This window comes from Muscardinus avellanarius (genome assembly GCF_963383645.1).
Source record: "Muscardinus avellanarius genome assembly, chromosome: 1".
Lineage (NCBI taxonomy): Eukaryota > Metazoa > Chordata > Mammalia > Rodentia > Gliridae > Muscardinus > Muscardinus avellanarius.
Window position 1 is genome coordinate 121016760 of NC_137786.1, and position 26347 is coordinate 121043106.

The 26347-nt window shown below is 36.8% G+C and overlaps 1 protein-coding gene across 1 annotated transcript in view; it reads right to left on the bottom strand.

The window, feature by feature from the left end:
* Window positions 1-26347, bottom strand: part of ARHGEF12 (Rho guanine nucleotide exchange factor 12) — a gene marked incomplete at both ends in the record, with an annotated part of 167935 nt that overhangs the window by 91569 nt on the left and 50019 nt on the right. The window contains one exon of the mRNA XM_080715851.1: window positions 517-540. Within this exon, the coding sequence (XP_080571977.1) occupies window positions 517-540 (24 nt within the window). The remainder of the gene's footprint in view (window positions 1-516; window positions 541-26347) is intronic.

The window sequence follows — 26347 nt, forward strand, 5'->3', positions numbered from 1 at the left end:
TACTGAGGAAAAGTCTTAGATGTCACTTTCATAGGAAATTAATAAGTATATAGATACAGATACAAATTTAAACATTTTGGATGTTTTTCTTCATTGTCTTAAAATAATTAAGACTAAACCAGCACCAAAGTTCATAAGAGTAGGTACAAGCCACTGAAGTGATAAAACATCCCCAAAACTAGCAATCCATTTTCACCTCCCAAGCAACTCACAATTCAAAACAGCCATAAACAGATTTTAAAATTAAACTTCTTCATAGGGAGTGATCGTAAGTATCAATTTGAGCAAACTTTTTAAATGCTTATATTAAAAACACTGAAATATTATCAAAACAATGCTGTGTTCCAGAAAAAATATGCAACACCTGTTACATTTTAAAGTTGCAAAGCATTATGAAATTTTGCACTACTTAAACCCACATTCTCAAAAACCATAAAAATCTCTGTAATTTCAAAGGCATGCTTCTAATTAAAATTCAACCTAAACCTTAATATGGAAGACAACTGAACAACTTACCTTATAGGTTTTTTGAGGGGAAACCTGAAACAAAGGGAAAAAAAATGGATGATTTTAAGTATTTCACTGGTAAGATCCTGCTATTAAATATATTAATTATACTAAATGAGAATAAGGTATTAAAACTTATGTTGACTTTCCAAAAGCAAGATTCAACAAATAGAGGAAGAAGTTGGACACCATTTTTAATATTTTTTACTTTGTTAAATCTTAAACTGCAGTTACATTAACCATAAATTGTCCCCAAGAATAGTTTTTCTTTTTATAAATCCAAATAATAAGAGCAACTATTAAATTTATTGAGGCCTCAGGAGATGCTAAGCACAATTCTAAACCCTTCACCTGATTATCTTATTTAATCCTCAACCAAATAACTTGACAAGGTGACAAGAGATATAACTTCAAATTTATAGATTTAAAAAGGAACCACGGCCTCTTTTAAACCATTAATATACTATACTTAGGATCCTTAGTAAAGAAAGGTCCTTCCTGCCTTTTACCTCTTATTACTTTCTAAAATACCTGGGTGTTGACCACTGCATCACTGAGCTACAGCTACCAGAAGGTTTACATCAAATCATAAAAGCCTACATAGTGGTGGTGGCCTGAAATCCTAGCTATTCAGAAGGCTGAGGCAGGAGAATCCCAAGTTCATGGCCAACCTAGACAACTCCAATTCTATATATTCCTGTCACAAAATAAAATTTAAAAAGGTCTGGGATGTAGCTCCAGTCGTAAAGTACTTGTCTAGAATGTGCAAGGCCCTAAGGTCAATCCCCAGCACCACAAAAATAAACAAAATAAAAAAAATTTAAAAATCAGATCATGACTCTCAATTATTGATATTTAGTTTTTAATTACAGAAATCTAAAAAAATACCTTGACTATGATCATCTGCTAAAAGTATGCTACAACAGTATAAAACCAAGGTTACTTTTTTTGAGTTCTATAAACTGAAAGGCCCTACAGAGGCTTCAAGATAAGACTTTGATAAGCCTAAAAGGGTGATCTCAAATATCTTCTACTATTCTGTTGATTTCTGTACTTTTCAGATGACTTTAACCTATAATATTTTATGTAAAGATTATTTAGTTTAGGTAAAATAATACTAAGAACATCAATAAATCATTCTTCATAAAAAGCTATTAGTAAAAATAATAAGAAATAAACATAAAACAATGATAATTGCATGATTGTATTTTATGTGGCATGGAGGTTAGTTTTTAAAAAACTTAAAAGACAAATTTAATTACAATTTCCTTTAACTCCAATTTAAATCAAAATTGATCCACAGAAAAAGATATAAAAAATCAAAAATCCTCCCTAATAAGTGATGGTATGTTGACATGCAGCAAAGTTAGTAGTAATAAGAAAAGAGAGATTCTGGGACAAGAGGACCCTGTTCTACAAAATACATTGATTACAAAAGATAACCAAAAATTCAAAAACAGGAGTTCCTATGAAGTTTACCCATCTATGTTGGGGAAGGAGAGAGAGAGAGAGAATGGGAATGTTTTTTTAACGTATACATGAATATATTGGCAGAGAAGGATTATCAACTGCATTTCTGCAAAGGATAACACACTTGCAGTTAACAACCTTAGTTATTCTGTCACATAATACTATAACAACTCCTACCCATAACAATGCCGCCCGCATCAGAATCAGAGGTATTCAGGGGGATTTTGGCAAAGAATCCTGGAAGTTCCCAGATGACTGATTGTAAACCAGTTTCCTGTGCTATTTTCTCTTACAAAGGAATGGAAAAGGAAGGGGTGGGGGTGGAGTGAGAAGATGAAGAAGGACCATCACAATACAATTTACTTGTCATAATCTACTTACTATACTCATTAAAAAGCAGGTAAAAAAGAGCTTCTCAAAAAAAAAATTGTCATGGCATTTTTTCCTAATTACTGAATTCCACTTTAAAGTGTCTGCAAGAATATGCAGAAGTCTATGCATATACATACACACACATATATAACTACACATCTACACACATATACCTGCATATATGCATAAATAACAATGGCAACAGCCTTCCTAGCTATTCCATTAGCTCTCTCACTTCAGCTAAGAAAAACCAAGAAAATACTATAGTGTTGTAAACTACCTACCAGCTGCTGAGAACTGATTTCAAGCCGTAATTGGAGAACCAGAATAGAAAGCAGAATCCCTAACGTTAAGAGCTAAAGGTACAGATTTGATTCATCAACCTATTGATGGCCATAGAAATGTAAATCAGCAAATCATGCTGGGCATGGTGGCACATGCCTGTATCCCCAATATTTGTGAGGCTGAGACAGGAGAATCAGGCCCTTAACAACTTAATGAGAGCTTATTTCAAATAAAAAATAAAACAAGGCTAGGGATATAACTCAGATGTAGAATGTCTCTCAACACCCTTCCCCCCCAAAAAACCAGCCCCAATAGTTCATGAAGACAAATGCAAAGGTTAAAATCCTAGGGGGGGGGGGCTGCTAGCATTTCCCTAAGTGAGACTGAAAGTGGAAGTCACTGAAGGGGATTAAAAAGATAAGTCAGAAAAGGCAAGGGGCCAAGGGAGAGAAGATAATAACTACTACCAAACACCACAGAATGGCAGCTCTGAAGGCTAAAAAGTGGCCCTGTTCAACACTAAGCTTATGAAATAGATTCTGAAGAACACAGCTCTGTTTTCAAGCCTCTGTCCACTGTGCAGTCTATTCATAAAGTCTCCTTTCCTCACTTGCTTATGTAGAACACTACTGAATGTTGACATGTTAGAAGTGCCTAATGGCACTGTAGCTGGCTTTTGAATATCATACTAAATATTTATAAATTTAGTTAACCAACAGTGAATATGATTGTGTCTATTTATATGTGTATATATTTTTCTAGATATTAAAGTCAAAATATCAACATAAAGAATCATAATAAAAAATGGAATATTATAATGAAGACACTGGGATGAAGATGACTAGATGCCCTTATTTTTGATTTCCTATTTAAAGTACAGTTTCCCAGAAATTTCAATAAAGGGCTTTAAATATTCAGAATACATTTATCCACTAGACTCAGAATGCCATTTGTTAGTTCTGAGCTCTAATATTAAAGTGATAGGTAGAAATATACAGAAACCTTCCCAAATGTATTTTTCATACCCCTTCTGTTATTATAGTGTAAAAAGAAATGTGATTGGTAATTAAATAGCTCTAACCCAATAGAAAATGAATATATTAGAGTAAAATTTCTCTGTTAGCCAGGTTTAAGCATTTGTGTGCTATTATATTATTGGGATATCCCTTTAAGACTGTTAAATAACATTTCTTCTGGATTAAAACATTTTTTCAGCCAGATATGGTGGTGTGTACTTGTAATACTGGTACTTGAGACAGGAGGGTCACAGGTTCAAGGATAGCTTCAGCAAGTAGTAAGATTCTAATCAACCCAGCAAGACCCTGTTTCAAAATGGGAAAAAAAAAAAAAATAGGACTGGGGATGTAACTCAGAGGTAGAATGCTCCTAGGTTCAATTCTCAGTATCACAAAAAATATATATTTTTTTTCAAAGGACCACAAATTTCTTTGACACTGACCCTACCCACTATTTATCAGCAAAAAGTCAATTATCTCTTCATTTACTTTAAAACAGTAAGAGAGAATGAATAGAACATTCTGTGGACTAGATGTAAAGTTTTCCATTTACCTATAAAACAATTTAAATAGCCTAAAGCATAATACTTCAAATTTGAAACTAGAATTTGAAGCAGTGGGATCTAGTATTATATCATTTTTCACAAAATAAACAAACCTCTATAAGAGTATTTGTCTGAAATAAAAAGTACAAGGCTGCCTGGCGTGGTGGCGCACACTTGTAATCCCCGCGCTTGGGAGGCAGAGACAGGAGGATCGCGCAGGTTCAAAGCCAGCCTCGCTGGTTAAGAGACCCTGTTTCCAAATAAAAATATAAAATAGGTCTGGGAGTGTAGCCCGGAGGTAGAAGGGCTTACACTGTTTCTTTTCAGACTGCATTTTAAAAAACTGGGTGAAAAGAACTGCCAAGAAAAAATGTACTTCCAAGTACTACTAAGGTATCCTAATTCTCTTAAACACCCCTTAATAAAACCCATACTCATGGAAGAACCAGTAACATCTTTAAACACAAGCAATAAACTGGACTCTACAAAATAGTATTGGGATTCATAAATAGTAGAAATGTTGACTAATAAGAATTTAAATATTTTGGGGGTTTTTTTTGTTTTTTTTCTTTTTGGTGGTACTGAAGGTGGAACCCAGGGGCTTATCTACCCCCAGGCTACACTCCCAGATCTATTTTATACTTTATTTGGAAACAGGGTCTCACTAAGTTGCTGAGAGCCTCACAACATAGCTGAGGCTGGCTTCGAACCTGTGTGACCCTCCTGTCTCTGTCTCTCCCTCCCTCTCTCTCTCTCTCTCTCTTTTTTTTTTTTTTTTTTGGTGGTACTGGGGTTCCTGGAAACCCTTCTACCTCCGGGCTACACTCCCAGACCTATTTTATATTTTTATTTGGAAACAGGGTCTCTTAAGCCAGTGAGGCTGGCTTCGAACCTGCGCGATCCTCCTGTCTCAGCCTCCCAAGCGCGGGGATTACAAGAGTGTGCCACCACGCCGGGCCAAGAATTTACATCTTAATCATTTCACATTTCCCTATTTCAAGAGATGGTGATGAAAATAATAAAAATAATATGTTCAAAATTTGTAAACTGAAGGCTTGTTGACCAAACTTTGTTGAAACAGTGTGCTCTCTGCAAATCTACCACAAGATAAAAGTGTGCTTCTGCAAAAGTAAAAGGTCTTGTTAACTTTACCTACACCACTTGTGAAGTGCTGCTGAAACAAGCTCCAAGGACATCAGAGTTTACTGTTATGAATAGAGATGGCATAACATATGACATAAAGGAGTTTTGCTCTAAATCTTTACATATCACTTGAAATTGCAAGTATATTTGCAGCTTGGTTGTACTTAAATTATATCATTTTCAGAAAAAAAGGATGGAACTAGAGACTATTATGCTAAGTGAGACCCTCCAGTCAGTAAATGAAGGATGTTGTGTTTTCTTATAGGTGGCAGCTAGACAGAAACTGGAAACAAAAGGGACTTCAGATAAATGAGGAGAGGGAGCAGTATTATAGTGGAAGGAAAGCTGGGGAGGGAGGTGGGGAAAGGAAAAAGGAGAACTGAATAAGGAAACAGTTCAAATAATGCTATGCTCATATGTGAATCTATCAATACCAATCTCAATGATATGTACAGACATATCATTGAAGAATCAATGGGATCAATGGGAAGAATCAAAGGGTGGGATCACAACAGAAACGCACCAAGTGCTATTTGAATGTATGCCTCTATCACTCTGAACTTCACTATGATGCGTAATTACAATGGGCCAAAAACATATTAAAATAAAACTTTCATTTCTATAGTAAAGTAATAAAGAAACCTAAAATACCTATAAAAACAGAATTCTGCAGGAAAAAAATGTGATTTTTTTTTTCCATACTAGGGATGATGGAACCAGGGGCATTCTATCTCCAAGCTACACCCCAGCCCTATTTTTTATTCTTTATTTTGAAATAGGGTCTAAATAGATGAGGCTATTTGCGAACCACAATCCTGTCTCAGCTTCCCAAATGCTGGGATTACAAGCTTACACCACTACGCCTGGCTGGAAGTGTGATTTTTAAAGAAAATGAATCACAACAGATTCAGCTTTAATATTCCTAAATATTTCTTACTGAGTGGCAATATACTTATAAGAACAGAAATATTTTATTCCTAAGACCCTGGAGGAGAAGAAAAAATAACTATATCTACACTAGCTCCCAAACCACAGAGTAGCATTGAAGACCTCGGCTTATCTTCAGATTTTGTACATGCACTTACTCCTTGAATACAAAGAAGCTTAACCACAGCCAAACCTATACAAAAATAAATATAATATATACTAATATATAACATATACTAAAAAAATAAGGACTTGCCCATAGCTCACATGAGAAGGAACCGTGGAATCAGAAGAGTACAAACTTAGGTCCAATGTGCTCTAAAAATGCTCACAATTTTCTTGAGCTAAACCAATATACATTAGTCATGGAGATTTTAAAAAAGCTCATATATGGTACCAGACAAATGAAACTGTTATGTGAGATTATCAATGTTAATATTGTATAAATTGCTATAATACTAGATGTCAACCAGTAAGCCAAGCGTGGGAAGGAGGGATGGGGAGGGAATGGGGTGGGGATCGTGGTAGGGGCTAACTGGGCGAGATGTGCATGTATGTCTACAAAAGTATTTTCTTTATACCACTATGATGTATGAATACATTGCACCAATAAAAAATAAATTAAAAAAAATAAAAAAATAAAAAAATAAATAAAAAATAAAAAAGCTCATATACTTTTCAGATAGAATTTATTTATTTTCTTGAGGACTTAAAGTTTATTAAAAAGGTAGAAATACAGAAGACAGTTACAACCCCATGCCACTCAAGAGTGGCATGGGTGGGGGGGTTCTAATGAATTAACCCTTTAGGTAGAATTTAATATAATAAACTGTGTATATTCCATGCCTTCTACTTGTAATTTTTTAAACTATGTAAGAAATTATGGATAAATCTTTTGGTTACATGTTCATAAAGGTAGGTAAGCCATATTTCTTAGTTGGCAAGCACATTTCCATTAAGAACATAAAATTTAAAGGCTGTAGGAATGTGAAATAGAAAGTAAAACTAAAAAAAACCTGATCGTAACCATTATCATTACAATTAAATCTTCTATGCAATGTGCTTTCCACATCCATAAAAAGTATTTTATTATGAGAAAACTTTTTCATTAAAATATTTTTACTGGCTACATATATAACAAGTGCACTCAAAAGAAATTGTTGATTTTGTACTAAAGAGATTTTCCTTCAAAATGTTTGGGTTCTGATGTCAAACATTAACAATTCCTCAATTAGAAATAGCTACCTAACTCAATTTATCACAAAATCATATTTTGTGCTGTAAAACATGAATGTCCCAAACTTCCATACCTCTGATTTTAAGGGGAAAAGGTGAAAAAATTATTTATATACATGCCAATTCACATTTTCTCCTCAAAATTCTTTCTCAACCCAATACAAATGGATTAAAATAGGTTATAACTGGGTGTGGTGGCACATGCCTGTAACCTCAGTATTTAGGAGACTGGACAGAAGGATCACAGGTTCAAAGCGAGCCTCAGGTACTTAGTGAGGCCCTCAGCAACTTAGTGAGACCCTGTTTCAAAATAAAAACTAAAATAGGACTGGGGGTTAGCTCAAAGACAGAACACCCTTGGGTTCACTTCTCTCCCTCCCCTCCCCCAAACAAAAAGGGTCATATCAGTGTCAATGGCTTACCACAGCACTGAATTTGGGAGGTTGGAGGGGATATTAGGGATTGTTTGTACTAGGCAATTGTTCTAACACTGAGCTACAGCCTCATTCATTCATTCATTCATTCGGACAGTGTTTCACTAAGTTGGCCAGGTAACCTAGAACTTGTGATCTTCCTGCCTCAGCCTTCCAACTAGCTGGGATTGCAGCTGTGCCAATTTGCCCCACTGTCTTAATGATTTTTATATTCTTTTTATAGTATCCAGAACTCAGAGGAATCACTATACTACAAAATTCAGGTCATTTGAAATTCACTGACATTTCAGTTCTATTTTCTCCCTTAGCTACTAAAAGTGTGGCTAATCCTAACATATGTAACACGTAAGACTACTGATGCTAATCTTTTCTAAATAAATTACTAATATTGAATTTTCAAGATAATCTCTTTCCCCCACTAAGATGTATGACAATGCACCAATAAAACATTTTTAAAGATAATAAAGCTCAGGAGAAAGAAAAAAAAAAGATAATCTCCTTCCCGTCAGGGACTGAGGAGTGAGATCTTTCCAAAATATAAAGTTTCTAGCTGGGCACAATGGCACAGGCCTATAATTCCAGTGAAAAAGGAGGCTGAAGCAACACGAGTCACAAGTTCAAGGACAGCCTAGACAATTTAGTGAGACTGTTTCAAAACTACAAAAACAAAAAGGGCTGAGAATGTCGTTCAAGTGGCAGAGCACCCCTGGGTTTAATCCTATGCTGGGGGGGGGGAGGTAAAGTTTCCTATATAGCAATATTTTTTAATATGAAGGAAGGTGTCTTTTTTTATTTTAAAAGAAATACATGTATAAAAGTTTAAAAATTCAAAAAACAAAACAGTAAAAAAATTACTTATAAACTTTTACCCAGCATTTTTATGCATATAATCTCCTATCTCTATATGTAGATTTTTGTATACAGTGTATAAACTTTCTTTTTATAAAACTTAAAATATACTGAAAACAATGTTTGGTCATTTTCTTTAACTTAATAAAATACCAACATATTTTTACATCACTAAGTATTCCACCATAGCTTCAGTTTTCAAACTATGCTCCATAAAACCCTAGGAGTTCCTACGAGGTCTCAGAGCAGAGTGGGTAGATGGGGCTTGAGGCTTCCCAATCATCAGAGCTACTGGGCTTTTGTTTTATATATTGAACTTCCAAATAAGACAGATTTGAAAAACAAAGCTCTAAACAGTTCTTAATTTAACAAATTCCTTTTTGTAAATATTGAAGCTGGGTCCAGTTTTTCAATGTTGTAACAAATATTCTTGTAATTTGAGTCCCATACTCTTCCTTGATTTCTTCCTTAGGATGAATTCACTAAGGAATGGACAGGAGAGTTTGGACTAAGGATAGAAGGAGTTTGTGTGGGTAGTATATAAATTAAAAAGAAAGGACAGGACATGCAGGTCCCTAGCTCAATCCCATGCACTCTTGCCTAATCTTAAAGAAAAAGGCAGCAGAAACTGGAAGATGTGTTTTGCAACAGACTGTGTAAGATGAAAGGTCAGGGTAGCATGACTTTGGTTCCCAAATGACAAGGTGTGGCGCAAAGTAGGTGAGACTTCCTATTTCTTTGCTTTCCTGTGTTTCTGTGGTTTGGGGGATTTAACCTAAGTGCATTCTACCTTTGAGCTACACTCTCAGCCCTATTTTATATTTTATTTTGAAACAGGGTCTTACTAAGTTGTTAGGGCCTCGCTAAGTTGCTATGGTTAGCCTCGAACCTGTGATCCCCCTCTCTCAGCCTCCCAAGTACTGAGATTACAGGCATCAGTCACCACATCCATCTTGAGACTCCCTATTTCTGTTAAAAACAGAGATTTACATAATAGCAGTTACAGGTGGAGGATCCACAAATTTTAAAAAGGCAAAAAAAAAAACTATAACAAATTCCTAGTATTTTCAGATAAACTGTTTTATTAGGCACATCAATACATCAATATGTTAAAATATATCAACATGGGTGTTGAAGGTGCATTTCTCATGCAGTGGGTGAAAAGTGCTAAGTGTGTAAAGATTACCTTTGCCTCCATATTTATGAAAGCAATACTAAATCAAGAGACATATCCTTCGTTAAAGTCCTACGCCTGGTACAGTTCAGTGTGACTTCACTTGGAGACAGTTTTTGCAGCTGCTTTTGATCTCACAGTTTTGTCTAATCCAAGGTCACAAAGATCATCCCCTACATTTCCTTCCAAAAGTTGAATGACCTTGTATTTTACTTTTTGAAGTACTTTTAGATCCAGAATGTATTATGTAATAATTTTTGCATTGGGAGTAAGAAATGGATAGGTCTTGATTTTTTTGTATATGGATAGCCAACTGTGCAGCACCATTTGTTGAAAAGATCATCTTTTTTTCCGCTGAATGGCCTAATTATTTCAATCTCTAAACAGCAGAACATGACTTCATACTGATATCTGACTCTACTCCAGTACTATCAAGGTTCATTCCAATCTTCCTTCCTTAACCTCCCAATTTGGTGGTGGAAAATTAATTTCACCATCCACCATCCTTGTACTTAGATTGACTGACTTCCAAAGCTAAACCAACATTCCTGGGGTGAATCTCACCTGGTAGTTTAACACACACACACACACACACACACACACACGCACGCACGCACACACGCACGCACGCACACTCTCTTTATATTTTTATATAACTATATTATATATTGTTATATATTCATATCATAGTGTATATAATTAGAATTTATAAGATTCCTAATAGTATTTCTTCTAAATTGAATTTATTGGCATAAAGCCATTCATGTTCTTTTATTATCCTTTTATATCTATATAATCTGTAATGATGTTACCTCTTTCATTTCTGATATTGGTAATGTTTTTCCTCTTTCTTTTTATTGTACTATGGATTAAACCCAGGGACATTCTATCTCCAAGCTATATGTCCAACTCTATTTTATTTTTATTGTGAAACAGGGTCTCACTAGGTTGATGAGAGTCTTACTACTTGCAGAGGCTGTCCTTGAACCTGCAATCCTTCTTTCTCAGCCTCCCAAGTACTGGGATTGTAGACTGCACCACCACATTTGACCTTTTTCTTCTCTTTTTTTTTTGCTAATCAACCTGGTTAAGTCTTCTCAAAAGAATGATGTCTTAGGTTAATTTTTTTTATTGTTTTTCTGTTTTCTACTTCATTGACTTGCTCTAATTTTTATTATTTCTTTTCCTCTGATTAGTTTTAATTTGCTCTTCTTGTAGTTTCTTAAAGTGAAAGATGATGTCATTGATTTTAGATCTTTCCTCTTTTCTAATCAGTGTTTAATGTACACACATTTTTAGGTAATTCTTTACTGGCATCTCACAAATTCTGATGTGTTATGTTTTCATTTTCATTCAACATAAAATATTTTCCCATTTTTGGTTTTATTTCTTCTTTGACCCATGGGTTATTTAGAATTGACAACATGACAATACATATAGGTCTGACTATTTGTACTTATATGAGTTTTGGATTTCATGAGTTTTGAAGCCCTGATATGTAAGACACAAAATTTCAGAAATTGTATGTCTTTTTTTTTTTTTTAATGGTACTGGGAATAGAACCCAGTGGCATTTTATCTCTGAGCTACATCTCCAGCCCTATTTTTTATTCTTTATTTTGAAACAGGGTCTCACTGAGTTGAAAAAAGCCTGAGTAGTAGTAGCTGAGGCTGTCATGATTCTCCTGTTTCAGCCTCCCAAATGCTGGGATTACATGTGTGCACCACCACACCCAGCTAGTATGTCATTTTAATTGATTCCTTTATCATTATGAAATAGATTTCTTTATTCCTAGTAATACTCTATGCTCTTAAATCTACTTTATTTAATATCACTGAATTCATTCTAGTTTTTCTTTGATTAGTGTCAGCATGGCATATCTTTCTCCATCTTTCTATTTTTAAACTATATAAGTGTATGTTTTTTAAGGTATGCTTCTTGAAGGCAGCATACAGTTGGATTTCACTGTTTTTTCACCTTCACAAAATCTATTTTTTTTTTTTTTTTTTTTTTTTTGTGGTGGTACTGGGGTTCCTGGAAGCCCTTCTACCTCCGGGCTACACTCCCAGACCTATTTTTACATTTTCATTTTGGTAACAGGGTCTCCTAAGCCAGCGCGCGCGGCTGGCTTCGAACCTGCACGATCCTCCTGTCTCTGCCTCCCAAGCGCGGGGATTACAAGCGTGGGTCACCACGCCCGGCAAAATCTATCTTTTAATTGGAGTGTTTAGACCATTTACATTAAATGAGATTAATGAAATACACAGGTTTTTTTGTTTGTTTGTTTTTTGCAGTACTGGGGATGGAACCCAGGGCCATTCTACCTCTGAGCTACACCCCCAACCCTATTTTTATTTTATTTTATTTTATTTTATTTTATTTTATTTTTTGTGGTACTGGGGATGGAACCCAGAGCCATTCTACCTCAGAGTTATACCCCCAGCCCCATTTTTTATTCTTTATTTTAAAACAGGGTCTCACTGAGTTGCAGAGGGTCTAAGGCCTCACAGAGGCTGTCCACAAACTGCGATTCTCTGGTCTCAGCCTCCCAAATGCTGGGATTACAAGGTGCGCCACCACGCCCAGCTTATTCTTTATTTTAAAACAAGGTCTCATTGAGTCGCAAAGGGACTTGCTAAGTAGCTGATTAGGTTTCATTTGTCTCATCTACTCATTTTCTTTTCTCTTTTCCTGCTTTTTATGGATTTAAGTCTAGAAATCAACTAATTAATTTAAGAACACTTAATATTTTGTCAATGTGTCTGACCTTCAGTGGACTTTAATGGATATGAAAACATGGATTATGTTCTATTTGATTCTGTATTATAATGAACTAGTAAAGTGTAGTGATAAGCATACACTTGACAATTCAATACATATTTACTGTATGAATTCATTCATTCAACACATTTTCACTAAGAATTATAGTTCCTGACCTAGAAAACTTATAAGAAAACTCTGAATTTTATCAGTTGCCTATCAGGCCCAGCTGACCTAAGGGAAGCCAATACCATCTGCAGCAACAAGGTTTTTTTTGGCCTAATTCCATTCTTTGGTAAGTGCTATTAATTTATCATTAATAATTAATGATAATTAATTAATGTACCATCTTAGGCAAGTTCAGAAAGAAGCAATGTAAGTGAAATTAAGTAACTTCTATACTCCAATTCTCTCTCTCTCCTCTGGACAAAGCATTCATCCCTAAGGACCAGTTTAAGATGAAGCTGACACTGATGGGACGATAGGAAATGACCAGGTGTGGTGGCACTTGCCCATAATCCCAGTAGCTGGGAGGCTGAGACAAGAGGATTGCAAGTTCGAGGCTAGCCTCAACAACTTTATGTTTCAAGATAAAAAATAAAAAGGGCTGGGGGGGGGTGGCTTGGAGGTAAAATGCACCTGGGTTAACTCCCCGTTTAAAAAAAAAAAGTGTAAGACAGGAAATGCCTGCACCTTTGACATAGTTAAGCCACTAAGTCAAAAACCCAGAAGCTCCTCAGAAATTGCTTTTAGGTGAGCCAGCAAATGTGTCTCTGCTTGTCACTTTGACTCAGGTCTCCTGTTACAGGTGGCCAAACGCATGCTAAGTGACACACACGCCAACCTGTGCACTAGAAGTGGGGGTGATAGCAGTGAACAGACAAGAGCCCTTCTCTCAAGAAGCTCACACTCCACAGGAAGAGGGCAGACTCCAAGAAAGCAAACAGTCACACCAAAGGGTTCCAATCAGTGCTGAGTGCTAGAGAAAACCAAGGAGGATGTGACGACACGGAGTAACTCAGCTTATTCACAGAAGACCTCTGAGGCATCTGAACTGAGATCCAAATGCAATGAAGGACTCGCCATGAATTATGGGTCATAAGAGGAGCTTGCACAAGCCTCACATGGGATAAGCAGCTTAGAGTACTTTGAGAAATGCAAAGTCCACTTGGGCTTGGGTATAAAGAATGACCAAGAAAGTGGTACTGAGACAATATCAACTGTGGACAGGGGCCAGGAAATGTAAGAGCGTGAGCCAGGGTAACCAGTTTAGATTTTATTCATGATATAATAAGAAACCAATGCAAAGTATTTATCATGTATGATTTTATGTTTTAAAGAAACACTTTAATGAATGGATAAACCTTTATATCCCACAGATCAAGTTCAGTCTGTGCTTGCAGTAACAGTGTTTTCTACCCCAGTATCATCAATACTTATGAAGCATGTGCACAACGTTCCTAATAGTAATATATTCCTCTCTCTCTCCCTCACTGCTCAGGCAAGAACTCTATATTATTTTCAAGGTGGATTTTATTTAGGAAAAAATTTAGGGAAAAACTAAGAAGCCTGGGAGCAGCTTTACACTGTCCTTTCTACCCTAGCTTTTCTAGATAATGTCTAAATTCATAGATTTAATTTTTTTAATGTAACATGACCAGGAGGTGTTATGGTAAACTTAGAACTGTAACTCAGCTATTAGTCTCTGCCCAGGCAAGTGTTTCAGTCCTCTTCTAATACAAGTATTTGGATTTTTCCAAGAGCTGATGTCAGGGTTTTTCACAGAGACAGAACGGCATTTACAACCCAGAGAAGGAAAAAGGGTTTCCCCAGCAGCTAGGCTCAATGTGGCCTTTGTACTCCTCCACCACCAAAGGCAGGAAGACCCTGCTAGATGGAGCTATTTAGTTTTTGAAAAAAATCCTACCCTGGGAGGGTGGAAGATGTTTAATGGTGAAAATCCCCATTAGGAGAACTCAATTTTCTATCAGCATTTAATCCAAATTTAAACGGGCTCATCATCAGAACAAAAGTTTCTTAATTCTTATGAGAAAAACATTATTCTGCTGAACTTATATATAAATAGAGAAGAAAAGGCTAGAATAAATGTAAATTACAAATTTAAAGAACAACACAGACCCAGGAATAGTGGCTCAAACCTGTCATCCCAGGAATCGCAGGTTCATGGCCACCTCAGCAACTTAGTGAGGTCCTCAACAATTCAGTGAGACCCTGCTTCAAAGTTTAAAAAAAAAAAAAAGCATTTGACTGGGAGTGTAACTCAGAGGTAGAATGTCCCTGGGTTCAATCCCTAGCCTACAAAAAAAAAAAAAAAAAAAAAAAAAAACCCCACATTATTAAGCTGTACCACTTTTCCTGGGGTTTGTTTCCCTGAAAATGAAACTTGGGAAAAATGGTTAATTAAAGAACACTCAAAAGCTTGAAATTACATTTGGTAGTCAAAATTTATGCTCGTCAGATTGCTCTAAACACATTATCTGTTCTCCATGATGATAATAATGACTAAAATGTAAAATCATGACAATAACTAAAATTTGAGTAGTTTATAGTATTTAGAGCCTCTGCTTTTCAAGTACTTCCTACGTATAAGTTTGTTTAGCAATAATTCTATGAGCTAGAATTCTGTGAGATAAAATTACTAATTTGAATTAAGGCTCTCCCGTTATTATCTCTCATAATTACCCTATTCTCTTTTTAAATACTATTTAACACATTATATTCTTATTTGTGTTTAATGTTCTATGTCATCAGACAGCTCTATGAGTACACAGTCAACCTAGAACATGTAACCGCTCCTATAAAAAAAAGCTATAAGAATGATGAAAAAGGTAATAATTCAACCAAGAAAAAGACAAGGGGAAACTCTAAACAAAGGAAGACATACATGCTACTGTGTTTGAGAAAATGCAAGTATGTCAATATGGCTACAGCATCAGGCTGGGTTGGGGAATAGTGAAGATATATGGAGCAAAAAGCAGAAGACAGATCAGTGTAGGTCTACATACCATAGGGCAAATTTAAAACTTTGTCTGTAAAAAGAATCTTGACCCTCAGGAGTACTGAGTCTCTAGAGAGCCTCAAAAGAGGCCCTAAACATCCCTCCTCCAATCATCACTACTAAAAACAATACAGGAACACTGACAAATCTTAAGCCAGGTAGTAATAGGACCCAATTTATATTTTAGAAAAATCATCCTGCAAATAGAATGGAGAACAGGGGGATGGGTGTAGTTTGAAAATGGTAGAAGAGAAGCCAAGTAGGAAATTGTAATTTTTTTTTTTTTTTTTTTTTTTTTTTTTGTTGCAGTATTGGGGATTGAACCCAGGGGCAGTCTACCTCCGAGTTATATCCCCAGCCCGATTTCTTATTCTTTACTTTGTTGTTGTTGGTTGGTTGGTTGGTGGTACTGGGGTTCCTGGAAACCCTTCTACCTCCGGGCTACACTCACAGACACCTATTTTTATACTTTTTTTATTTGGAAACAGGGTCTCTTAAGCCAGCGTGGCTGGCTTCGAACCTTCGGGGATCCCCCTTCTCCGCCTCCCAAGCGCGGGGATTACAAGCACCTCCCAAGCGCGGGGATACAAGCGTGTGCCACCACACCCAGCCCTTATTCTTTATTTTGAAGCAGGGTCTTACTAAGCTGCCAAGGTCCTCATTAAGTAGCTGGGGCTAGCCATGAAATGGATCCTCCTGTCTCAGCCTCCCAAGTATTGGCATTACAAGCGTGTGCCACCATACCAGGCTGGAAATCATAATTTTTTAAAATGACAAGGATCCAAATGAGAGCAATATCCAAGGCAACAAAGAAAAAGGGATAAATACAAGACAAGTATATATATATATATATATATATATATTACACCACACCCCCAACAGACTTAGAAAGTGAAGAAGTGGAAGCTCCCAGGACTGAGGCTTAAATATCAAAACCTTTGATTATGCCACTTGCCAAGAAAAGACACACAAGGCCAGGCTGGGAGAGAAAAGTTGCATGTCGGTCAGGGGCCTATAAGACACTGGCAGATGCCTACCAAGGTCTTATATCCAGGAGAAAGATTTGATCTGAAAATTCAGATTTGGAAATCATCAACATCATAGAAAAAATCATGGAAAAAAGCTGGCCGTGGAGCCGGGCATGGTGGCACACGCTTGTAATCCTAGCATTTGGGAGGCTGAGACTAGAGGATTACAGTTTGTGGACAGCCTCAGCTACTTTGTGAGATCCTCTGTAATTTAGTGAGACCCTGTTTCAAGATAAAGAATAAAAGCCGAGGCTGAGACAGGAGGATCCTGGTTCCCGGACAGCCTCAGCTATATAGTGAGGCTAAGTCAATAAAACTGTTTCAAAATGGAGAATAAAAAATAGGGCTGGGGGTGTATGCCTCTGGGTTCCCTTCTGAGTACCGCAAAAAATGAAAAATAAAAAATAAAAAAGAATAAAAAATAGGGGGTGCAGCTAGGAGGTTGAATGCCTCTGGGTTCTATCCCCAGACCTGAAGAAGAAAAAAAAAAAAAAAAAGCTGGGCATAGTGGCATATGTTTATAATCCCAGCATAGTGGCATATGTTTATAATCCCAGCATTTGGGAAGCTGAGACAGGAGGATCCAGATTTGCAGCCAGCCTCGCTACTTAGTGAGGTCCTCTGCAACTTAGATCCCGATTCTTAGATCCTGATTCTAAAGTTCAAATGGACAGCTTAGAACAAATACTTTTGAAATAGAAGAACAAAGTTGGAGAATTAAAATTATTTTAGGACAATATAAGCTAGGCATGGTGAGACATGCGTGTAACCCCAGTGCTTAGGAGGCTGAGATGAGAGGACAGTCTCAGCTACTTAGGCTGAGATGGGAAGATTCCGTGTTCAAAGACAGCCTCAAGACCCTGTTTCAAAATAACAATCAAATAGGGCTGGGGGTGTAACTTGGAGGTAGAATGTCCCTGGGTTCAATCTCTAGTAACAAATGTATGTGTCTGTGTATATACGTATGTATGACACATATATATGAAGCTATAACAGATAATGATGTGGTATTTGAGTTAAGATAGATAAACTGATCAACAGAACAGAAATAAGACCTCAACTCAAGTGAATGGCTGATTTTCAACAATGATGTAAAAGCAATTCAATGGAGAAAGGATATATGGTGCTGGAATATTTGACAATCCATTTCCAAAATACACCAATCTATACCTCACACTATTTAAAAAACTACTTAGCCTAGAAGTATATAATTTGTAGAAGAAAGCTGAAGAAAAACTTTGTCACTTTAGGTTGGTAATTATTTTTTAGATACAAAAAAACCACAATCTATAAAAGAAAAATAACAAATTAGAATCCAAAGCTTAAAATGTCTGCTCCTAGAAATGTGAATTACAGTACAAGAGAGCCATTTAAAAAGAGAGAGAATGCTCAGAGAATGAAAAGACAAGCCACAGAGCGGGAGAAAACATTTCCAAATCAGATATCTAACAAAGGACTTGTATTAAGAATACATAAGGAATCCCTGCAATTCAACTGTAAAAAGGCAACCCCGTTAAAAACAAGACGTGAAGAGATCACTCACAAAAGAATGTATGCAGAGCTAAGTATGGTGGCTATAATCCCAGTACTTGAGAAGCTGGGTCAGGAGAATTTCAGGTTTGAGGCCAGCCTCAGTTAACTAAGCAGGATCCTGTTTCAAAATAAAAAATTAAAAAGGATGGGATGTAGCCTTCTGGGGGGAGGAGCGGAAGTGGTGGAGGAAGAGAGGAGGAAGAGGAAGAAAAAGGAATATGAGCTGGGCATAGTGGTGCACACGTATATTCCCAGTACTTGGGAGGCTGAGACAGGAGAATCAGGAGAATCGTGGGTTTGAGGACAGCCTCAGCTACTTATTAGTGAGGCCCTCTGGAACTTAGTGAGACCTTGTTTCAAAATAAGGTATAAAAATATGGCTGGGGATGTAGCTCAGAAATAGAATGCCCCTGGGTTCCAACCCCAGTACCTCCCCCCAAAAAAGAAAAAGAAACATGGATGGTAAATAAACATTATGAAAAGATGCTTAGTATCTTAAGTCACTAAATGAAATGCAAATTGAAAAGCACAACATACTATGAGGCACCCACTAACTGCTGAAATTAAAAGACCGATGACACCAAGTATCAATGAGGCTGGCTGTGAAGCAACTGGCACGTTGCTGGTGGGAATGTCTCACAATACAGTCACTTCAGAAAACAGCTTATTAAAAAGTTGAAATATAAATCAGGTGTGGTGGCACACGCTTGTAATCCCAGCGCTTGGGAGGCTGAGACAGGAGGATAGCATAGGTTCGAAGCCAGCCTCAGTTACTGAGTGAGGCTCTCAGCAACTTAGTGAGACCCTGTTTCCAAATAAAGTATAAAATAGGTGTGGGAGTATAGCCTAGAAGTAGAAAAGCCCCTGGGTTCCACTCCCAGTACCACCAAAAAAAAAAAAAAAAAAGTTGAATTATTCACCTACCACATGATCTAGCCAGTTCATTCCTGTGAATTTACCCACTGCTAATGAAAACTCATGTCCTACAAAATCTTGTATATGAATATACAATATTCTAAAACTTGAAACAACAGTTGGATAAACTGTATTGCTGGAATACTACTCAGCAATAAAAAGAAATGAACTATGAATACACACAAATCTCAGAATTATTCAGAGCAAAAAATTCAAAACTAATATATAACTAATTACATACTAGCACCAAAAACGATATATCACATGCTTGAGTTTCTTACATCAGCTATAGAGTGTAAACTTTGTAATATAAAGTACCTACACCATTATGTAAATGCTCAACCACGTTAACTTGCTAAGACTTGTAAGAGGACAACTAGTTTTCAAAATATAACAATCAGGATGATAATTCACATCACTGTGATGGAGATAAATCAACTGAAATCTGCATATTAAGGGTTCAAATGTTTTCAGTCTTGTCTGCAGGGAAGTCTGTAGCACTAAAGACATTAATTTGATAAATTACAACCCTTAGGTCCACTAGAAAATAATTTCTGCCACAAAAAACACCTTCAGGAGAAAAGGAAAATCCTTCAGCATTTTCTACCACTCTATTTTTCACATTCATGCCTCTGCTCCTCTATTCAGATGTAATTGTGAAGAGAAGGCGATTCTAATCCATCACAGCAATTCAGCAGCTTCTTCGTATTTACAATCATCATTTTAGCTGACAAGAGCAAAAATACCACAAACTAAACAAAGAATAAAATAATTCAAATTGGTAAAAGAGTGCTTGGTGCTATGGATGCAACCTTTTTCAAATGATTATATATTTATAAATTTAGTTTCAAATGGAAAAATAATCAGAAGGATTATTCTGTAAAATACATTCCCTTCCCCCACTCCAACATGAACCCCCCCCCCATTCATGGTCCCTTGGGTATCAAAGGAAAACAATCATCCTGAAGCTTGAGATAATTAAATCTCCATTCCCAGAATCATAAGTCAAGTCCCTAGCTAAGACGCAAGAGCCATTATGCCAGACCTTTCTGAAAAGGTAACAGAAGGGCGCTGCTTCCTATCCTCTTCTGAATAAAGATATCTCTGCAACGCTGGATACTGAAACCTTTGTTCTCGAGCTAAGCAGTGAAGGCACAGGTTCTAAAAATTAGAAATTTTCTTCTTTTAGGTCAAATTAGGCTTTTTAAAACATGAGGGGGAGCTTAAAAGCTATTTTAAGAAACAATAATGAAGGATATAAAAATGCTCCTTTCCTTATTTAATTTCACTCCTGTTATAGTTATAGCCCTTTCATTGGAGCTATTTTTCTACCATTTTGCCACAATTCACACACCACCGAGAAAACAAAGACTACTGTAGATTACCTGAATCAGCAGACAAGTAGCACAGCTCAGATGCTCTGGTGTCCGTGGGGCAATGGAAAATGAGTCCTCACCAAACACAGCACTCCCGAGGCAACCCCAGGCTCCCCACACACATTCCAGATCCTTGGAAAGGCATTTGTGATTTTACTGACCACAGAGGGATGATAAGAAGAAACCCCACCTCTCTTCCCACCCCCAATCATCTCCCATCATCATCTGAAGCAGCTAATGGAAAGGCAGAGAACGGCATCCACACACATCCCCTGGACTACGCCATCCAACACACAGAAATGACAGGAAGCAAGCATTCCGCTGGCAACTTTTTAAGAGGGCAAGCCACACAGCTCCCCCAAAATCGTGCAGAGCCACAAAAGACAATTTCCATTTTGAACACAGTATGATTTTTAAATCTTAAATTTCCTGAATAAAGTGCCTCGAATGGAGTCCCTCAAATACTTTAAAATTTTGTTGTTGTTACTGCTCCCTTCCTAAAGCCAAAAACCCCCCCAAAAGTACATTTTATTTATTTTCTAAAGTCTCCTTTTCCTCTTAGTGCGTCTCTTTCAAAGAGAATCTTGGATAGGTGGTAGAGAAACAGATTTTAAAAAAATGGGAGAGGGTATTTTCTGCCCCAATAAGCCTAATTAAGTATGCAAGCAAGTCTGGGAGGATTGAAATTTCTTCATGCTACTCTGTTTGTGTTTGATTATTGTACACCTCTCTGGGTCTAACTGCCCCGGGCGTTTGGATGTCTGGCACTCTGTTAACTAGTGTGCCTGCCACTTAGGTAGAATGAGAGCATTAAGAGACCTGCTCATTCAAACTAATCCCTAGAAGCCATGTAATTTTGTTAAACCAGTAATCTGCCTCAAACACTGTCCTCTAACAAATGTGCTGCCACACTAGGAAGGCTCCCAGACTCTACTTTTCTGAAGGATCAACCCAACTTAAAAATTCCCATGCATACAATTTCTGGGATCAATAGATTAGTAATTAATAAAAAACATGTTCTTTGCTTTATAAAGCATATTCCTTAGAACATATGCACATCTTTTTTTTTTTTTTGAGGGTCTGGGGATAAAACCCAGAGGCATTTGACCTCCAAGCTATATCCCCTGCCCTATTTTTTATTCTTTATTTTGAAACAGGGTCTCACTAAATTGCAAAGGGCCTCACTAAGTAGCTGAGGCTGTCCGCGAACCACAATCCTCTGGTCTCAGCCTCCCGAATGCTGGAATGCTAGGATTACAAGCGTGTGCCACCACGCTGGGTCATATGCACATATTTAATTTTTAAGCTAAATCTCAATAATCACCTCACCAACATAAATTACAACCCAGGGTTCTGCAATTAATTTATAAATGAATTCAGGATGTCAGAACCAGAACTAGTGATCTATAAAGAATCAGGTTCCAAGGAACCCACATCTTAACAAATAGTTTGTTTAAAATATGTATGTTCACTGGGCATTGTGGCACACACTTGTAATGCCAATACTTGGAGGCTGAGACAGAAGGATTGCAGGTTTGCAGCCAGCTTTACCAACCTTAGTGAGGCCTTCCACAACTTAGCGTGATCCTGTTTCAAGATAAAAAATAAAATAAAATAATTAAACTAAAACAGGGCTGGGATGTAGTTCAGAAGTAGAGTGTCCCTGAGTTCAATCCCCAGAACCACAAAAAAAGAAAAAAGTTAAAAAAAAAAAAGTGTGTGTATGTGTATGTTTAAATATATATTTCAACTAAAGATCTTCAAAACTACAAACTAGTGACTTCAATGCCCTCTTTGGGAATATTAATGAAAAGATTAAACTTTTCATTTCTAAGTGCTTAATAAATTATTAGTGATCAAAGAAAATTGTCTCACTGTGTGTGGTGGCACAAGCTTGTAATCCCAGCATTCAGAAGGCTGAGACAGGAGGATCATGATTCCCGGACAGCCTCGGCTACTACTTAGTGAGGCCCTTTGCAACTCAGTGAGATCCTGTTTCAAAATAAAGAATAAAAAATTGGCTGGAGGTGTAGCTCAGAGGTAGAATGTCCTGGGTTCCATTCCTGGTACCAAAAAAAAAAAAAAAAAAAAAAGAAAGAAAAGAAAAGAAAGGTCTCAATTCCTAAAAACAAGTTAGACTACTGACTGCTGGTATTAAATGTGCGTTTGCAGTAGAATGGATTAAAAAAAAAAAAACAGGAAGGAAGGAAGGAAGAAAAGAAGGGCAGACATCTGGCTTTCTCATCACAAAAACTTAGTACATCATTGAGAAAAGAAAGTTGCAAAGGGAAAGAGAATCAAGAAAATAACTGTATAGGTTTTTATTTAAAGGATATTATCATAAATATCTTAGAGTATAATGGAAGAGGGGAAAGCATAAAAGGAAAGGTTAAAAAGATGACCTAACAGGGATGCTAAAATACTCTTCCCACTGCTTACACAGCTGTACTAGTGTTTTGACGTCAATCTCAAGACTCCCATGGATTATAGCAACAATTCACTCTTTGGTGTTTGCTATATAACTTTCAAAGTAAAACCAGTTGTTAATGAATGTTCACAGTTTCTGTGATGAACAGATTAAGTATGCTTAAAATCTAAGATACACAGTGGCGAATTATGAAAGAAAAAAACTAGGAATAGCTAGGTTCATTCTGAGCATGCTGAGTTAGGATTAAATTGTCTTCTTTCTTAGCTCTAAAAACCATTTAGCTTCTCCTTCTCAGTCTTTCTTAGGAAACAAAAGTGAAATGCTTCTCTCTCCCACTTATTTTACAATTTAAAAAAAGACAATTATTATTATTTAAAAAAAATTTTTTTTATGGCACTGGGGATGGAACCCAGGGGCCTTTTACCTCCAGGATACACTCCCAGACCTATTTTATATTTTATTTAGAAACAGGGTCTCTTAAGTCAGTTGAGGCTGGCTTCTAATCTGAGCGATCCTCCTGTCTCTCCCAAGCATGGGGATTACAAGCATGTGCCACCACGCCCGGCTAAAAAAGACATTAATGTACTCTTCTAAACTAAGATATTTATTTATTTATTTATTTATTTATTTATTTATTTATTTATTTATTTTGCGGTACTGGAGATTGAACCCAGGTAATTCTACCTCTGAGCTACACCCCCAGCCCTATTTTTTATTCTTTATTTTAAAACCGGGTTGTGGAGGGCCTCACTAAGTAACTGAGGCTGGCGGGAACCAGGATCCTCCTCTGTCTGAGCCTCCCAAGTACTGGCATTCCACCTCCAAGCTATACCTTGCGTCTTTTATTTTGGGGGGGGGGGGGATGTGTGGTACTGGAGCTTAAACCCAAAGGCATTCTATCTCTGAGCTACATCCTCTACCCCCAGCCCTTTTATTTTCTATTTTGAAATAGGGTCTCACTAAATTCCTAAGTCTAACTAAATTGCTGAGCTATCTTCAAACATGCAATCTTCAAGTCTCAGCTCCCCAAATATAAGGACTACAGGTACGCACCAATATGCCCAGCTACCTTGGCTCTTTTTACTTTTCAATTTGAGAGTGTTTTGCTAAGTGGTGTTGTATGGTTTTGAACTTGTGAGCCTCGAGCATAAGGAAGCATAATAAAGAAGACATTTAGCTATGGGCATCTTTTCTGTTGTTTTTTGTTTGTTTTTGCGATACTGGGGATGAAACCCAGGAGGATTCTACCTCCCAGCTACACCAAGCCCTATTTTTTAGTCCTTTTGTTTTTGAAACAGGGGCTCACTGACTTGCTAAGGGCCTCACTAAGTAGCTGAGGTTGTCCATGAACCACAATTCCCCGGTCTCCACCTCCTGAGATTACAAGTGTGCACCACCATGCCTGGCGCTATTTGTCATATTTTAATTATTTTCTTAAAATACATTTTTAAAGTTGTCATCATTATCAATATAATAGTTATTCACTGTAAAGAATATGGGGGGCGTAGAAGAAAAAGACCCTCCCACCTGTCATTATTCTGCTAGTTATATAATATACAATAGAATCTTGTACCCACAGAACATAGGCACTCACATAGACATAAAACATAGACATAAATCCTCCCACTGGGGATTGAACACAAATATATATATATATATATATATATATATATATATATATTTTTTTTTTTTTTTTTCTTTTTGTGGTACTAGGGATGGAATCCAGAGGCATTCTACCTCAGAGCTACATCTCCAGCCCTATTTTTATTCTTTATTTTAAAACAGGGTCTCACTGAGTTGCAAAGGGCTGCACTAAGTAGCTGAGGCTGTCCATGAACCGCAATTCTCCTGTCTCAGCCTCCCAAATGCTGGGATTACAAGCGTGCACTACCATGTACAGTCCCAGCCCTACTTTTTACTCTTTATTTTGAAACAGTATCTCACTAAATTGCAGAGTGCCTCACTAAGTAGCTGAGGCTGTCTGCGACACTCTCCTCCTGTCTCAGCCTCCCAAGTACTGGGATTAAGTGTGCTACCATGCATGGTGAATAAAACATTTATAAAGCATTGCTAAATCAAAATTTCAAGTTACAAAATAGCACATATGGGGTAACCTCATTTTTGTAAAGAAATTTAATAATGGCTACCTCCAGTGAATCTGATTAGACAAATGGGGAAGGAAGGTAACTTTTCACTTTATATATTGTATATTTGTAAAAATTAATTTAAACTACATTTTTATTACTGAAGCTAGTAACAGGTAAGTGGATGTACTAATTTTATGTAATATTTTCAAGTATTATAGTGTGTGTGTGTGTGTGTGTGTGTGTGTGTGTGTGTACATGGTGCTAGGGATTAAACATCGGGGCATTCTACCTCTGAGCTACACTCAGCCCTATTTTATTTTTTACTTGGAAACAGGATCTCACTAAGTTGCAACTCAGTGAGGCTTAAGTGCTAAGGGCCTCACTGAGTTGCAGAGGCTGGCTTTAAACCTATGATTCTCCTGTCTCAATATCCCAAGTACTGGGATTGCAGGTGTGTACCACCACATCTGGCTAAATATTGTTACACTTTAATAAACTACTAAGAAAAAAGTCTGTTTGAGACTAGATTCATTCAGAATTGTTTTTGCTTGTTTTACTTTGGGAGTTTGTTTTTCCTCTGCAAAAAAAAAAAAAAAAAAAAAAAAGCAACAAGCAACATGAATCTTAAACAATCTATTCAAAGTTCCCTGAAGTAGACTGTAAAGAGACATAGGCCAAATATGAGAAGCTATGTAACTTTTTCCAAGGTTACTCAAATACAGAGAAAAACTTGATCAAAGCAGATGAGAGAGTAGCCAACTCTATTCAAACTCAGAATATAGTGCTAATGTCACCCAATTTAACAGATAGCTGTGAATTCATTTGAAAATATAAGGTATTTTTACTATCTGAATGTAACCTTGTAGTTATTACTACTTATCTAATGTTCCCTTGAAAGTTTTAAGAATGTGGCCTTAAGAATTCCACCAAAAATTCCAATATTCAAAAATTCATACTTAACACAAAACACAAAATGCTGGAAGCTATCACTTGGTATTAGCTTAGATTTTCCAGAAAATCATTCTTGGTAAGTTATGCTTTGTTATTCCTTTAGCTTTTTACTAATGGTCATTAGAAAAGCTATGAAAACACTTATGACATTTTTAACAGATATTTTCCAGTACTATCTTGAAATCCACAGTATCTATGTGTGTATGCATATACATTTGGGAAGAAGGGCACTAGAGATTGAACCCTGGGGCACTCTACCACTTAGCTATATCCCCAGCCCTTTTTATTTTTT